The sequence below is a fragment of the Argentina silus genome (genome assembly GCF_951799395.1).
Source record: "Argentina silus genome assembly, chromosome: 6".
Lineage (NCBI taxonomy): Eukaryota > Metazoa > Chordata > Actinopteri > Argentiniformes > Argentinidae > Argentina > Argentina silus.
The window spans coordinates 7,764,410-7,779,912 of record NC_139660.1 but is presented as its reverse complement, the minus strand read 5'-3'; the positions used below and the strand labels follow the sequence as shown (position 1 = coordinate 7,779,912).

General features: G+C 43.0%; 3 protein-coding genes across 3 annotated transcripts in view; 1 reads left to right on the top strand and 2 right to left on the bottom strand.

Moving 5' to 3' along the window:
* cyfip1 (cytoplasmic FMR1 interacting protein 1) overlaps positions 1–3,813 on the bottom strand; it is a 24,398-nt gene extending 20,585 nt beyond the window's left edge. Inside the window, exons 1-2 of the mRNA XM_083672050.1 lie at positions 3,633–3,813; positions 90–210 (exon numbers count right to left, since the gene is read on the bottom strand). Of these exons, the coding sequence (XP_083528176.1) occupies positions 90–206 (117 nt within the window). The 5' untranslated portion in view covers positions 207–210; positions 3,633–3,813. The remainder of the gene's footprint in view (positions 1–89; positions 211–3,632) is intronic.
* Positions 3,814–4,187: 374 nt separating this feature from the next.
* Positions 4,188–11,216, bottom strand: tubgcp5 (tubulin gamma complex component 5). Its single transcript, XM_083672081.1, has 23 exons — positions 10,849–11,216; positions 10,703–10,756; positions 10,505–10,613; positions 10,296–10,392; positions 10,106–10,185; positions 9,864–9,996; positions 9,543–9,660; positions 9,297–9,386; positions 8,995–9,088; positions 8,604–8,856; positions 8,279–8,481; positions 8,081–8,196; positions 7,686–7,954; positions 7,108–7,306; positions 6,682–6,870; positions 6,409–6,591; positions 6,168–6,252; positions 5,928–6,048; positions 5,668–5,819; positions 5,361–5,486; positions 4,981–5,069; positions 4,772–4,872; positions 4,188–4,654 (listed from the first exon to the last, which is right to left on the bottom strand). The coding sequence occupies exons 1-23, from the start codon at positions 10,986–10,988 to the stop codon at positions 4,608–4,610; spliced, it is 3,048 nt and encodes a 1,015-aa protein (XP_083528207.1). The 5' UTR covers positions 10,989–11,216; the 3' UTR covers positions 4,188–4,607.
* A 446-nt stretch (positions 11,217–11,662) lies between these two features.
* chst7 (carbohydrate (N-acetylglucosamine 6-O) sulfotransferase 7) lies at positions 11,663–15,385 on the top strand. The gene is made up of 2 exons (XM_083671375.1): positions 11,663–13,043; positions 14,353–15,385. Exon 1 carries the CDS (start codon positions 11,760–11,762, stop codon positions 13,014–13,016), a length of 1,257 nt encoding a protein of 418 aa, XP_083527501.1. The 5' UTR covers positions 11,663–11,759; the 3' UTR covers positions 13,017–13,043; positions 14,353–15,385.
* The last annotated feature ends 118 nt before the right edge of the window (positions 15,386–15,503 follow it).

The following is a 15,503-nucleotide window of genomic DNA, read 5'->3' as shown; positions in this document are numbered from 1 at the left end:
AGGTCATTACAGACAACATAGATCTCTGTAGACCAGATAGGACCACTCAGGAGGTTGAGGGGGGCTGCAGGTCTACGGTCAGTTCTTACCTGGTACATGAGTGAGGAGGGCAGTGGCTCAATGCAGGGCTGCTGGTCCGGGAGGGGAAGCTCCTCCAGCAGGTCCACGTTGGAGAGGGCATCCTCCAGGGTCACTGTGGATGCCATTGTGCTGAAAAACAACAGAAAGTTGTTTTATGATGTTTGATCTGAGGTACAACCAAAGACCACATCCTGTTTCATACAAAGCAAGTTTTGAATGTGACATCACTTTCACTTCTACATTATTCTATTTGATGTTATACACTGATAAGATGTCCAAAATGACTTCTGTGGTAACACACTAAAAGAAAGAACTACAATTAGAGGTCACCAAATTGCTAAACCTGGAGCTGTGTGGGTATATACTTTACACATCTAGCAATACAGATCCTGATCCTCTGAAAAAATATCCATACAGAAACAAAATAAGGAGCTGTTTCAAATTGACTAATTTAATGTAAATCAATTCTAATAAACCTCATTGTGGTGGTCCTATAATAAAGTCATGTGCTTAGCTTCTCTTTCTCTCACAACTGCTGATGGGGAGCTTCATTGACATTGAACAATCAAAAACCACGCTGCAATCAAAATAGACAGTGACTCAAACAAACCCTAGTGACTCAGACTAGTGACACAAAAGGCTGTGGGTGCACATGGCCAGGGTCAGAAGGGGACAATAATGAATGAGCCTCTGCCCAGTGGCTCACAGCAGGTTGGTCAGACTCAGTATGGAGATGAGGAGACACTCCACACACAGTCAGATATGAGGAGTGAGGAGAGACCCTGAGGACACGGAAAGGCAGGAACACACGGATGCTCCAGTCACAGTGCTGCTTTACGTGGGAGACAGGCATGGTCGGTGGCCTACCCATCTCACACAGCTGCATGGCAGAGGTAGAACACTCCACAGACTCAAGGGTCAAGCACCACATAGTCTAATAGTATGGACATGCAGCTGCTATCTGATGCAATTTGATAATTGTGAGAAGCTACATGTGGAGTAGAAGGGCAAGGGGATGTTGTTTTCAGTCTGACACTATAGAGCACTTCATCAGTGGCTGAAGGGTTGTGAAATAGTTGGACCAACAAGTATACTGCCAAGTAATGTAGCCTATGTAGGCTACTGACCATAAATGAATTGCCTCTGGTGCAAAAGAACAAGGAAGTAACATATGACAGGAAAGAGAGGGCCTCTGCCTGCAATGTCTCTCTACCAAAGTAGCTCTGGTGGCTGAGGTGGGTATTCTTTTGAACATAAACACTATAAACTTTCAATACACACACATTTTACAACATTAAGGCTACATCTGGAGATATAGTAATTACTTTTAATCATAAGGCTGTAGGCTATATCTAACTTAAATAGATTACTTTCAATATAAAAGGAGGAACCATCATTGACTTTTGCATCTGCAGGCCAATACAGTTCCTCTTTAAGATTGCAAACGTCTCATCCGTGTCATCTGAGGGAAAGAAACAGACAAACAGAGATACAGACCATTACAGAGAGAGGAAAGTCAAGTTAAAAGTGAACACTGAAGTAGACTGCGCCGTGGATTGCATGCTGGATAAGTCTATTTCCTAATGCATTGCAGTAAGCCATGTTCCCCCTCAATTAAACTATAAGGAGCTTAAATTGGCCTCTGAACACAAATAGGTGGAGGGTAATACTTGGAGCCACAAAACCAAGGCAAACAGGCTCTGAGAGAGAAAATAAGGGGTGTTCTCTATCTGGCATGTCCAGTCTCATCCCTAGACATTGAAACTCCACCTACCTTGGCTACCTAATGTTATTAACAGTGGCCCAGTGCAGATGGTATGCATTCTGGAAATACTGAGTACTGTCTGTTACTGGTACAGGAACTGGGTAATGTTGGCTTTTCCCGCCATGAGATGGAGAAAGGATGTCATATGACACATTTAGTCCAGACTCATGTTCCCCCCTTAGGAAAACGGAAGCATGGAGCTGTGACATTCACATGCTGTCACTGTTGATATTATGTTCTTTCCTGACTGGTGGATTACAGATAAGGTCTGTGGGACTCCAGCAGTCCAGCTCTGTTCAAGATACACTCAAACTCCCATTCCCACAGACTCCTAGAGTAGGCTCAAATACTGATACATTACAGCTTGGCTGATATTTGCTTTTAACCCATCAACTTCAACTTGAGTAGTGAACTAGAAGGCATTGTAGACAAACAGAGAAACAGCAGCAGTATCAACCTCACTGCAGAGAACAAGCACCAGAAAGCTTTTTAAGGTGTGAAATTTAGCAGAGGTGTCATACCATGCCACCTTGAGAGCTGCCATAAATATCACTGGTTTGCAAGAACAGCTGAAAGGTGTGACATCTCTAAACAGAAAATATAGCCAGTTCACACCTCAAACTGAATATTGCAGCAGCAATCAAGTTGACAGTGAAGGCAGTACCCTTCTCAGAAACATGCAGAAGGTATGAAATTACGTTGCCAGAAAACAACTTTTAGGCAGCCCCTGTACATCTCTTGAATGGTGTATCAAATCCCCCACCCCTCCAACCCAACCCTATGATATTAGAGTTCAGCTGTCACCATCCCCCATGTTTCAGTTTTCACTTCTCCTTAACCTCAGCTGCGAACGTCACTTGATCACACAAGGGAGACATGAGAAAAGATACACACAGATACACAGCTTCCATACTAAGAGGGAAATGTCTGGTTCCATCTGGTAACAGGGCTGAGCTATAAGGTAATTGGGCCTCTCTGGAACAACTTGAAGACCTGGTAACATCAATGAAGGTATCGATCCAGCATTGTGGATTGTGGGGGGCAAGGAGAACGCCACTGGTTATAATGATGGCCACAGAAAATATGTAGCCTTTATAAAGTAAATACGCGGATATAAATCATCAAACAAACAATAGAAAGTAACAGGGCCAAAACAATATTCTTTGTCTCTCAATTAATGGTCTTGTTCACAAAGTTCAATGCAGAACAATGTGACGACTTCAGTTTCAGAAGTATAGCAGTAGCCTATAAGCTATACTGAAGAAATATCCGCGTTGATCTGTTCCTAAATTCAGGGTAGGCTACTGCGGTAAATCATTTTGAGGTCTTATTTTGTCAGTTCACTTTGATTTGTGTACAATCATGGTTGCAGACTCGCAGATGTCTTGCAGTTTTGCTTTAGAAGGTTGGATATGTCAGATTCCTTTAGAAAGTCAGCCTGGTGCATTTCATTTGCCAAGAGATCCAGATAGCTTCAACATCGGATTAGTCACACCGTACTGTAATCGGGCCTACGAGTTAGGAGTCCTAATAGGACTAGAGAAATTGCTTTGAGATTTGTCTTTTCAATCTGTGTGTTAACACAAAAAAGGTGTAACTATTTTTGTTATGGTCCAAATTCGATCAAATCAAAATGTAGATCCGTGGTGAAAAGCATTATGCTTCAATCAATGCGGAGCCACCAAAGACAACACCCAGAGAAACATCACACAAAGTTTTTGTAGGCGCTGGCTACATGGCAGCGCACAGCTGTGTTTGAAGCTAACTTCGCGAGCAGACTACTCACCGGAGTTCTTTTCCTAGGAATATTGTCCTCTTTATCAACTTAGAAACTCATTATAAGAATCATAGTCGAAATCCAGATTGCCCCCCCAAAAAGTGATGATAGTAAAAAATTGTTTATGAAGTCTTATATTCCAGCTTTTTTGTCGTACAGTGGAATCTTCCCTTGGCCGCTGTTATCGCAGACGAGCAGGCGGGGAAGTAGAGCAGGGAGTTCCTGTCCCACTGAATCAGGGAAATTCAACAGGAAACTCCCAAACTGCGGTGCAAACTTCATCCACTAGGGAGGCGTGCTAAGACAATTTCATAGGGAAGCACTGTAGCCTACTGCAGTGACTAAAGCTTTAGAGAGAAATCTCAATATAAAAGTATAATATATCAAATTATAAACCTGACAGCATGCATATTGTGTGTACATCATGTACTTCAATGTCTGCTTAGTGTTTCAGAAGTGATGGAACTCTTGTGAAATTAATTGAATAGCATCTCCACAGAGTTGTCTGTCACACAACTAGGTATGATATCAATCACTATATCACGTAAACAGGCTTACAACATTATGCAGTATTTATTGTGCATCAAGTCTATACATGAGGATCACAATCAGCTTTGATCAACAATATGTACAAACAGTCTAAAATATAGAATAAATCATTTAACACGTCTGACACCCTGTATTGTATGTCCATGTGCAGAATCCATGATTAGGAGGGTATTATGGTACTCCAGTCACAGGCAATCTGTTTTTCCAGCAGAGCAGACTGTGACGTCACCGCTAGTCTCTTGCTATATGATGTATAAATGTACAAGTAATCTTTTTTACAATTGCAATAAAAAACAACAGTGTTTGTCAGTCTGTCGCTCTGATTTTCATCAGTGTACAACAGTGGCCGTCACAAAACAAAGCCATGAAACAATTAGAGCTGAATCTTGAGAGGTAGCCAGGGTGGAGCAGAGGTGGATGGATGATATTCTCTATTCAGCACTGCTCAAAGCCCGCCATCAGAGACAGGGCAAGGGACTCCACTATGAGACAGACAAACAGAAAGAAAAAACAGTAAATGCACTCATCAGAAAATCACACCCTATGCTCACGATCAAAAGAGGCCCATGACTTCAGCAACAGATCAGCATTATACTTACAGTGGGGAAACGAGCCGCGGCATACAGCCTTGTTCAGTATGGTCACCAAGAACATGTGACAGTTTTTGAAATCAGATTCCATCTTATCAATGGATTCAATCCTGCAATTGAAAAGGAGATTAGTGCAAAAACATCTATATTACATCCAAACTGAGGACTGAACACATAACATAGCTTATAACATTTGTTTTTTGTTTGTCCTCACTCACTTCCAAGCACCAAATCCAGCTTGCCATCGGTCAGAAAAGATGAGGACCAGATTGAGAACCTTCATTATTGCCTCCTTCACAAAGCTGACCTGAAGAGAAATTATCAAGATAAATTACCATATGAAAGACATCAATGCACTGTATTCAAGAGTGAATAAAGAGGGTTTATTTCTCTCTCTAAATCTCTCTCCTGTGGCTTCAGGAGAGAACCTCCCACTGGAGATGGCCCATGTCTCATGGGGAGGAGTGTGATGATGACCGGTCCTAATCACAAGCTGTAGCGCACCGCCAGTCTCAGGAGGAATTCTCCCTCTCCTAGAATCATAGTCAACAAGCCCTCGCCGGGTAGGATTTATGTCTTGAGGTAAAGGGCTGCCCACCTTTTCCCTCAGCAGGCAGCGGTCGTGGATGGTGGACAGGTATCGGTAATGAATCTTGATCAGCTGGTCCAGATCCTTGGCCTCCTGTACTTGGTGCTGAAACTCCAGTCCAGTGCTGTGCAGAATCTAGAGATGATCAGCAAAAACATTTACATAGCAGAACTACCAACAAATCATGCAGAATACACAATACAATACACAACACAGATAAGAGATGGGGAACTTGTGGACCGAACTACTAGTGAAGTTTAACTGACGGGCTTCTTGCTACTAATGTCTCCTACAATTAATCCTTCACTAGTCTCACCCTGGTTGTGATGTAGTTGTGTAGGCTATTCACAAAATGCATCAGTTTGACTCGTAGCAGGAACATTCGGTGGATTTGTTGGTTTACGGGTTCCTTGGCTGTCACCTCCTCGGCTCCACCTCCTGTCACTCTTTTGGCAGCTACTGTCAAATCTATGGAGAAAAATACATTTTAATTTTATGTGTTTTCATGGTATTCTGGAAACAATGACTGTCACGTGTTGAGAGTAAAATGGAGAACGTAATTCTGCACATACACACCACTGAATCGTAGTGTGTCCAGACTGTATTTGGCCCATTTGATCTGCAGCAGGAGGAGAAACACTTGATTGTAGATCTTCTGACACTCAGAGCTGATCACAATGTCAACAGGCCAGGGAACCTGAAGGATAACAGACAGACAGACAAACATATAATGACTGGTTATGCATTTCAGAGTGAATCATACAACACAAAGAAAAAACATCATCAGTCATCTTTCTGGATAGTAGGCTGATCTACCTTGTAACTGAGTGTAAGGGCATCAAGATTATTCACAGGTTGCTTTTTCCTGGCAGGGTCAATGGCTTCCAGGAAAATTGATAATCTGTAAAACACCAGCAAGACATAGTGGAAATTAAAGTAAATAGCTTTTAAATGTGACATTACAGGTGTTGTTTATATTACATATGAAAGAACATGCTGTTAAATTGGCTAATTTCACTGCAATAGTAGTACACAATTAAAATTGTGTATGCAGTACCTGCTGCTGTCCTCTGGGCAGCGCTGTCCGACTGCCTCCTGCAGCTGCACATTGAGAAAAGACAGTTGTTGCCAGCTCTCCTTCTCAAGCACCTTGTCGAAGATGGCTGTGTAGAAGTCATACATGGTGTCTCCGGCTTCCATAAGGAAGTAGTTCCTCATTGCTTGTAGATACTCTAACAATCTGTAGAATGTACAAAGTAACAGAGGCTTGTTATCTGGGTTAAACAGTGAGACATATCCAAAGACAAGATATGTCGGAAGAGGGACGTACCTGTAGTCCTTCTTCAGGGTCCTCATGAGGTTCCCACAGCACTCAATGTACCTCTTCTCAATGTGGGGGTAGAGGCAGGAGCGCAGTGTCAGTTCAAATGTCTGGCAGGTCACAGACTCAGATGAGCGGTCCACTATGACATCGCCTCCAGAGAATTTCTCATGAAAGTCACTTTGCTCCAGGTACAGCCTTCAGGGAAGAGAGTGTACAGTACGTCAAATACCAACAACTGGGTTTGGCTCTCTCAAGCCACTAAACAGGTTTGGTTAGGTATCAACAATGTTATCAAATTACAATCAAATTCAATGCTTGAAATATGGACTGGCCTTTCTCAAAAGATGTCTTTTAGGCTTCCTTTGAGAAGGTACTGATCAGATCAACCTCTCAAAGCTAATGTGGCTTCACTGACTGCGGTGCACTGCTTACCTGGCAAAGTTGATGGCCAAGAGAGGATCATGGATGTCATCCATCTGCAGATGTTGAGCCACAATAGACTGCATCTTTATGAGGCTCCTCTTAGTGGCCTGTTGCTCTGTGACCGTATCCGCGGGTGACTCCTCTCGGCGACGGAGACGTGACTGCACCGATTCCAGGAACAGTGTGTACAAGTTCTTCCTCTCTGCATCTGCAACATACAAGTCAGATCTGAACCCATCAGAACTTTGTCTCCATCATACTTGTCATGTGCTAAAGGTTTTACTCAGTGCACTCAGATCAGAGAACATTAAAAACTCAAGCAGAGGGTGCACTAAGGGTTATGTACCCCACCCTACCCACTCAAAGGTACAGACGGTCTGGGCTGCACAGTAGAGCTTTGTGGTTTCATAATAAATGAACAGCATAAGCATATTCTCTCTCTCTCTGCAGTGGGTGAGCAAATCAAAAAGCCTCATACAGTATTCAAAACACCTCTGGCGTCAAACACTCATCTTGGCTGCTGAGAAGAAGCTGCCCCGCCTTCCCCTTCAAGAACATTCAAGACACAGACACAGCTCAACACTGACCTCTAGAGGAGTTCTCTGTCTGCTCAGCCTCTTTACAGTCCAGGTTCTTGAGCAGCTGCATGGACTTCCCAGCCATGATGATCTGCTTGAGGACAGGCTTGAGGAAGGACACCATGGTGAGCTGTTTGCTGCTGGAGCCCTGGTCCCCACCAGAGCTTCCACTGGCCGCGTCGTTCAGCTTCTCCTCGTTCTCCACTGTCTCAGACACACTGTACAGGGTGTAGGTGGCGTACCAGAAGTCCCTGTGGTTGACTGGCACATCCTTGTTCCTAAGCAATGGGACACAGCAAATATTTAGTCCTGGTTAAGTAAATAAAATCAAAAATATATGCTCCTGGCCAGATCCTTGTTCATGAACATTTTGAGTCAAGACTCAAAAAGAGAATGTTCCATACCGCTGAATGATGAACTCTTTGGCAGGATCAAACAGGTGACCATGAACAATCCATTCATCCACTATCTCCAAGTATGGTCTAACTGTATCCGTCCACAGCGAGAATAAAAGAGCCACCTGAGATAGAGATCAGAATATATTATAACTAGCAATTTGGAGTAATGCACATTCAAAAATACTTAGGAACAAGCATACTCACCGCCTGTTCTGTTGCTTCACCCACGGCATCATACTCAAGGATTGCCTTGTAGAGAGTGTTGAGCAGGTGGGAGGCCCGCACTACATTGGGGGTATCAGGGGGTACCTCAGCCACTCCTGTGATGAAGACCTTGTGCAGCAGTTTGATCTGGGCCAGGTGAGGGGTGAGTCTCTCCAGCACAGCTGACAAGGTTACCGTCTCATCTGGAGAGAAGTTAAATCAGAGAGTGGATCAGACAACAGCCAAACCCAAAACCTCTTAGACCAATCAGCTACACGAGCAATTTCCTTTCCAATGTACAGTACAGTACAACAATGACACCTGCCTTTGCATATGAGATGTTTCTCTATTGTAGTGAGCTCCTCTTTGAAGCTGGCAAAGTACTTGTAGAGCGCCCACACAAAGGCCTGGTAGGTCCTGAAGGGAGGCTCAGAGCCCTTCTTGGAGGTGTAGGAGCCGCCAGAGCCTGGGGGACATGGCTCACAGCTATACCCTGTCACCTCGTCAATAAACCTCTGCAGTCGAAACACAGCCTGTCCATACACAGCAATGTGCTCCAACACAGAGCGCAGGCAGTTCTGCAGCACAGAGAGAGAGAGAGAGAGAGAGAGAGAGAGAGAGAGAGAGAGAGAGAGAGTTGGGGTCAGAAGGGGAACTCAAGCAGAACTAGGTCATACTTTGTCAGATAATGTTAATGTTCTTAATGATCAACTTACGCTGGTCAGGTGAGTGACCACCACATCATTCCTTACTCCTACTTTTCCATCATGATGCTGAAATATGAAGTGTTTCTTCACCCCAGAGAGAAGCCTGAAACCAAATAACCATAGCTCAATTATCGTAAAAAAGGACAACAGAAACTAAATATGCCTTCAGAAGTCCATATTTTGTCATCCGATTATCCTAAGGGAATTTTCCACAATACAATAAGAAGACTTAAACAAGGGAGACATTAAAAGCTCATAGACAGAAACATTGCCAACATACAAATCTCCAAAATCAGTAAGATATATCTTACCACAATGTCTCACGTATCACTTGGGTCTCTGTGACAAAGGTTTTCTCTTCAGGCAGATACAATGGATCTGTGTTGTACAAATGTTGGTCCCTGGGGAAAATCAAGGCAATAAGCTTTCACATTTGAATTTCTTTCCTCTTCTTCTTTCTATTCTGTTAATCATGGTATGTGGCAATCAATTATTTAAAGTCAAAATGGCTGGCCTGCACAACTGACCAAATATTAACCCAGCTTTAGGCGTCTTACCAGACATTGAGCAGGTTGGAGTGTAAATGTAGACTGTGTGGGAAGCGGGGAGCATGTGCCACCCAATATGGCGTCACCACATGCTGCTCAAGCCAAGCACGAGCATCAGGTTCCCCCACTGTAATCACAAAACAATGGAGAAAAAAAAAGATAAGTCTCCAAAGGAAATGTTAAGACATTCCATTGAGAAAAGCAGAAAAACATTCCATGAAATGTAGCAAATGTAGCATTAAGAAATGTCTGATCAGTGTAGGATATTTTTTTGGTGGTGTATTCGAGATTGCATTATCTTTATACCACAACATTGTTTATAAGAATCACCTGTCCATGTGAGTGGGACAGTCTTGGTGTTGTCCTGATCCTCCTGGGGTGTTCTGTCCACCTGAATCCCAGAGTCCTCTCTGCTGAGGGGCTGCTGACTGTCCTCCTCCTCACTCTCTTCTTCTGACCACTCCTGGGAGTGAGAGATCCATGAGAAGAATAAGAGAGGCTTATTATTTGCAATCAAGGTCAGCATGCAGTGCATTCTATACATGAAATAGAAAAAGTACTTATTTACTCACTGGGGTGTCTGGAAACGGTCCTGTGTCAATATCCTCTCCTTCCATTAGATATCTACCCCAGTCAAAGTCATCCTCTTTTTCTGCACAAACACAAGGAAAACCATTTATCATTTAACAGTGGACAGACTAGAGTAAGGAGGATCAGATAGAGCTGAAGAGATTAGTAGAGAATCTGTAGTGTACTACTCACCAGGCTCCCTCAATCTGGGTATTTCACTGTAGTCTGAGTTAGAGGGAGAGTCTGACAGGAAGAGCAATAAGGCCAATACACTGTGATGAACCTCAGTCTGCAAAATAAACAAAAAGGGCACACTCAAGTGACTTTCACGAGCACAGCAAGGTGAACAGGGATAGATACATCAATATATATTGTGTTCTTATAGTAGCTTCCTGTCGTACCTTCGTTCCATCAGTGTTGGGTAGAGGGGAGTTCAGGAATTCTTCTGTCAGTCTTGTCCAGCTCTCTGCTTTACTTAGGTCTGAGTGAATCATGAGTTTCTCATAGATCCTAAGAGACATTCAAATTGTAATACCATGCAAGGCATCCACAGAAAAAAACCACACCTTTCACAAAGGAAACAATAACCTACTACTTACCCACTTATACTGCGCTGAACCTTATGACTATCAACATCCAGGTAGCGGTGAAACCTGACAGTAGATGGAAAAACATTAGTTAGCATTCATGGCAGTAGTAGCTAGCTATAGTGATACACCATTCATCACCCTCCTGGCCTTCTTACCTGAAATTCGACGAAATAAATTTGAGTGCCACTTGGAAGTTCTGGTCTTCCTCGTCTTGAATTCCACTTATACATTTCACAAGGGTCCTCGTTTCTCTTTCAGTCTCTTTTTCAAATTTGGTCCAGTGTGCCTGTGACATTGTTGTGGCTAGTAGCTAGCTTGCAGCTAGCAAGGCTAATAACACTAGTGTTGTTGTTGAAGTGTTGTTGTATTCGGATGCCGGTAGCTTGTGCTTGCAAACTCAAACTATTTCAACTCGGAAGTGAAATCGTTGCATCCATTAACACTAATGCACATTGCTGTCTTCTCCTCTGTTTATCCATTTATTCCAGATTCGCTGTAACGTTGCCAGTGTGAATTTGCTCTACAGATAGCGTTGGCTAACTGTCATCCACATGAATCCCGCCCCTTCCTGACTGAAATTCGTCGACCAATAAAATCACCAGCTAGCCTCCTTACGGCTAAATCGCAATAATTTAAAGTGGCATCCTCTTCTAATATCCTCTCTCATCTACCTACATTGACCTGAAAACATAGGAGAGAGGTGAGAGCTCTTGGTGGACAAACCTTCCACTTTAGCCAAGTACAGTAAGTAGACGAGCCAGAAGCATTTTCTTTTTTAGATTCACCCCAGGAAAAGCATTTGATTCAGTAATATTAAGCATCCTTACTGAGGACGTTGTGTTAGTCTCCTGAATTGAATCTCATTCAATTTCATCCAATATGAATCACACACAAACAGGAAGCAAAAATTAATAGAAACTTAACAAACTTTTATTTTGACAATCTAAACTGTAATGGGCGTGGCTATTTTTAATCTTCAAAACTGTCTTGCTGGTGGCCTCGGCCACAATGTTCGTCATAGCGCGGCAACAAATCTCTCGTGAAGGTACGGACCGTTAGAGGGGAAATGAAGAGGAGGCTACAGAAGAAATACTTGATTTTAATTTTAGGATATTCTGTATTACTTCTGTTAATTCCGTATATATTAGACTACAGGAGTAAGACGGCACATGTTAAACATGGACAGCAACAGCCTATATGTCCTGATTTGGAAAACACGATGGCATTGTGGAATAACGGTGACAAGTTCAGCAACACCACCGATACGATGGAGGATGTTGTCAACAGAAACCAATCTAAAATACACATTTACTTGCATGCCACTTGGAGGACAGGCTCTTCTTTTTTAGGGGAATTGTTCAATCAACACCCTGATGTGTTCTATTTGTATGAGCCCATGTGGCATATATGGCAAGCTCTCTATCCAGGAGACGCTGGTAGTCTTCAAGGGGCCGTGCGCGACATGATGAACTCTCTATTCCGCTGCGATTTCTCCGTTTTAAAACTGTACGCAGGAAGCCAAAACATTACCACATCTTTCATATTTGGTTGGAAAATGAACAAAGTTATATGTTCCGAACCTCTGTGTAATGCACACAAGAGACACGAAGTCGGATTAGTTCAAGAGGCCGTCTGTGGAAAGTGCCAACGAAGGGACATCAAAGAATTGGAGAGAGAGTGCAAAAAGTATCGCGTCGTGGTTATCAAAGGTGTGCGAATTTTAGACCTTGGTGTCCTTATCCCTTTAATGAGAGATACCGCTCTAAACCTTCAGATCATTCAACTGTTCAGAGACCCACGAGCTGTGCACAATTCACGTCTGAAATCAAAACAGGCGCTGGTCAAGGAAAGCATCCAGGTGTTGAGAAGTAGGAAGCAGACTGAAAAATATAAACGTCTACTGGTGCCAAACAACAGGATGAACCGTGCAGAGAATTATGTCTCTAGCGCCATGGAGTTGATATGTGACAACTGGCTGAACGACATGATGCTGGTTATGAACGCACCCCCATGGGTGAAGAGGAATTACATTAGAATACGCTATGAGGACTTAGTCTTGCACCCCATGGAAGAATTGCAGAGGCTGTACAATTTCTCTAAACTCTCATCCTTCCCTGCTCTGGATAAATTTGTGTTGAATATGACACATGGGCACGGGTACTCCTCTGACAAACCTTTCCTCATATCTTCAAGAGATGCAAAAGAAGCCATATTTGCATGGAGGGAAAGGTTAAACGTTGAGCAGATAACTCAAGTAGAAGCTTATTGTAGTGAAGTCATGCGTCACTTGGGTTATCAGAAAAACAGCGTGGATAAAACATAACCATAACACCAGGATCTGATGATGAAGGTATGTAGGGCCTATGGATTAACTGTCGCAATATGCTCTAAGTAGATAACACTATTTTGACATTTACAAATGTGCGTTTGTTTGAAGCAAGCACTGCTGGTGAATGAATATTTAATAATGTAGAGGTGAATGAAATCTATACTGAAGGTCAGATCCACCCATGCAAAATGCATATGCCTGTTCAGAGTTACTCCAAGCCCTTTGAATTATTGGATGATAAATAATTTTGCTCATAAATACATACATGAAATGTATACTACTGTTTAATGTAGTGATTTGCAGCTGCCATAAGCCATTGCATATCAGAAGTTGACTGTATTACTACGTTTTGTACTGTATTGTGGACCCTGAACCATGTGGTGTTGTACAACCATAGGCCCTACACACCTTGTTTACCAACCACTGGAGTCCACAGGTTACAAATTATATATTAGACTTTAGTTATCACTCTGATATCAATACTGAAGATCTTTTAAAGGTCAGTAGTCCAATCACAGACATACAGTAACACCTGATTCTGGGAGTCGTTATCCTGACAAATATCTCACATATGTGAGAGTTTAGAAATGAACTAGTAGGAGTGAAGCGAACAAGTTATGTCCTTGCTTGGTGGATTTGTCCAACTGTTTGTGTCATCACAAAATACCACCTCCAGGTCTTTGGAGCACAAGAGTACTATAATGTCTCTACAACTGACCATTTTGGGTTAGTATCATCACAAAACCCCTCTGGTATGGTAAGGACAGAGTTTGCTCTCTATTAGAATACTTCTGACAGGAAATGGCTGGGAAATATATCTCCCTCTCTTAAAGAGTGACTGATCCGGGGTCTGATAGAGGGCTCGTTGTTTTCACCCTGGCAGTGATGGGCTCCTCTCAGGGGTAACTGGCTCTGGCAGTGAGTCACAAGCCCCAGGCTGCACCATGAAACAGGGGAACATTGTATATGTTTGTCCATGAAGGGACAGTGCTCCCTTGGTTCAGCCTGTCACCACCAACCATGACAAGCAGACCCTACAGAGCCAGGGAGAGAGGTCCAGCTGCCTGCAAGCTGTTAACAGGCACCAGGCACAGGGTGGAGTCACTGAGGCCTTGGTGCCTCTCAATTGATTTTTCATTGTTACCACCAGCAGAACACAGACCTGTTGATGGAGGGATGCTGATACCTCGGGCACTGTTGCAGTCCTTAGAGAGACGGCTAGGGTTGTTATTTTATAGTATTTTTCCATATCAAGTCATGTCACAATTCCACAGAGAATACCTCAGCTAACCTTACAGACCATCGCTGAGCTGCTTTTTCTTTGTTCCAGGTGCCTGAATTTCAGGAGAGTGGGGAACGAGAGAAACCACGATGGCAGGAGTTGAAAAACTGGCTCAAAGGGAAGAGGAATTCAGAGGCAAGGCTGTTTCGGTTGTTTTCCACAGTAAATCTTGTTTGATGAACTGAAGAGAAATCACGTGGCAGGAGCCACCGGCAAGAGAGACAGAAATGTGTTGAAATGGAGAGCCTTATGAAAGACGTGGGTTAGCTCAAAGAGAGAGGTCAGGTTGGTTAGTGCCATCATGCCATAGGCCAGGCTGTGTATGTCCGTCTGTCTGTCCGTCCATCCTGGTTTCATCAGCACTAATCCCTCCTCAATCCCCAGCAAGCCAGGGCCATAATCAGCCTCTCATTGGGAGGTGACAGCCAGGGTCCACAGTGGAGCATTTGCATCACATTCATCCTGACTTATGACCCATGCCCTGACCTAGTCCAGCCAATGAGTGAGTTTCTTAAGGTGTATGGAAGTAATTTTGAGCAATGATACTTTACTTAGTTTGCTGGCCCCATAGGAGGGGAAAGAACAGCTAACCATTCTAATTTACAGCTTTGTAAAATAGGTTTGTTCACTCAAAACAATCTGGAAAACTGTAGTCCAGTCCTGTCCTGTCCCACCCAAGCAGGAATCCAGACAGCTGCAGCTCACTACTGTTACTGACGACACACTCAAGTTAGTGTGAAATTCCCTAATATCCCATGGAAATGCCTGGGAGACAGCCTTCTCCCTTCTGCCAAGACTGAACTGTATGTGCAGGCAGTTACATTACAGCTGACCAAAACTTTACGCCTTGAATAGCAATTAAAATGAACACTATTATTACAATTCCCAGATTTACTTGGGATTATTCATATTATATAGTTCTGTTATGGCCTTCTCTGCTCAGTGTTGACTAAGTGAGCTAATGATGTCAGTATTTGTCATGTAAAGGAAAAACAGTTTGTGTTACAATGGTTCTAGTCATGGATACCTATACAAACACCCTTGAAATCTCTGTACAAGAAAAACCTCTTAAATATTACAAACTGATGTCAATAAAGAGATTGTTTATAATAAAAAAATTATGGAATGTTTTTGGTAATGAGTCTCGAAAATGCAAGTCAAACCTTGAGTGTTACCATTTCTTTTTTTTTTTAAAACAA

Bases quoted from the DNA above. Each gene is read 5' to 3' on its own strand.
- tubgcp5 (XM_083672081.1), bottom strand. From the start codon at position 10,988: ATGTCACAGGCACACTGGACCAAATTTGAAAAAGAGACTGAAAGAGAA. The intron at 6,871-7,107 runs GTAAGCAGTGCA...TCTTCCCTGAAG, and splicing joins TTGGCCATCAACTTTGCCAG to GCTGTACCTGGAGCAAAGTG. The intron at 4,873-4,980 runs GTGAGTGAGGAC...TTTCAATTGCAG, and splicing joins GCTGGATTTGGTGCTTGGAA to GATTGAATCCATTGATAAGA.
- chst7 (XM_083671375.1), top strand. From the start codon at position 11,760: ATGAAGAGGAGGCTACAGAAGAAATACTTGATTTTAATTTTAGGATAT.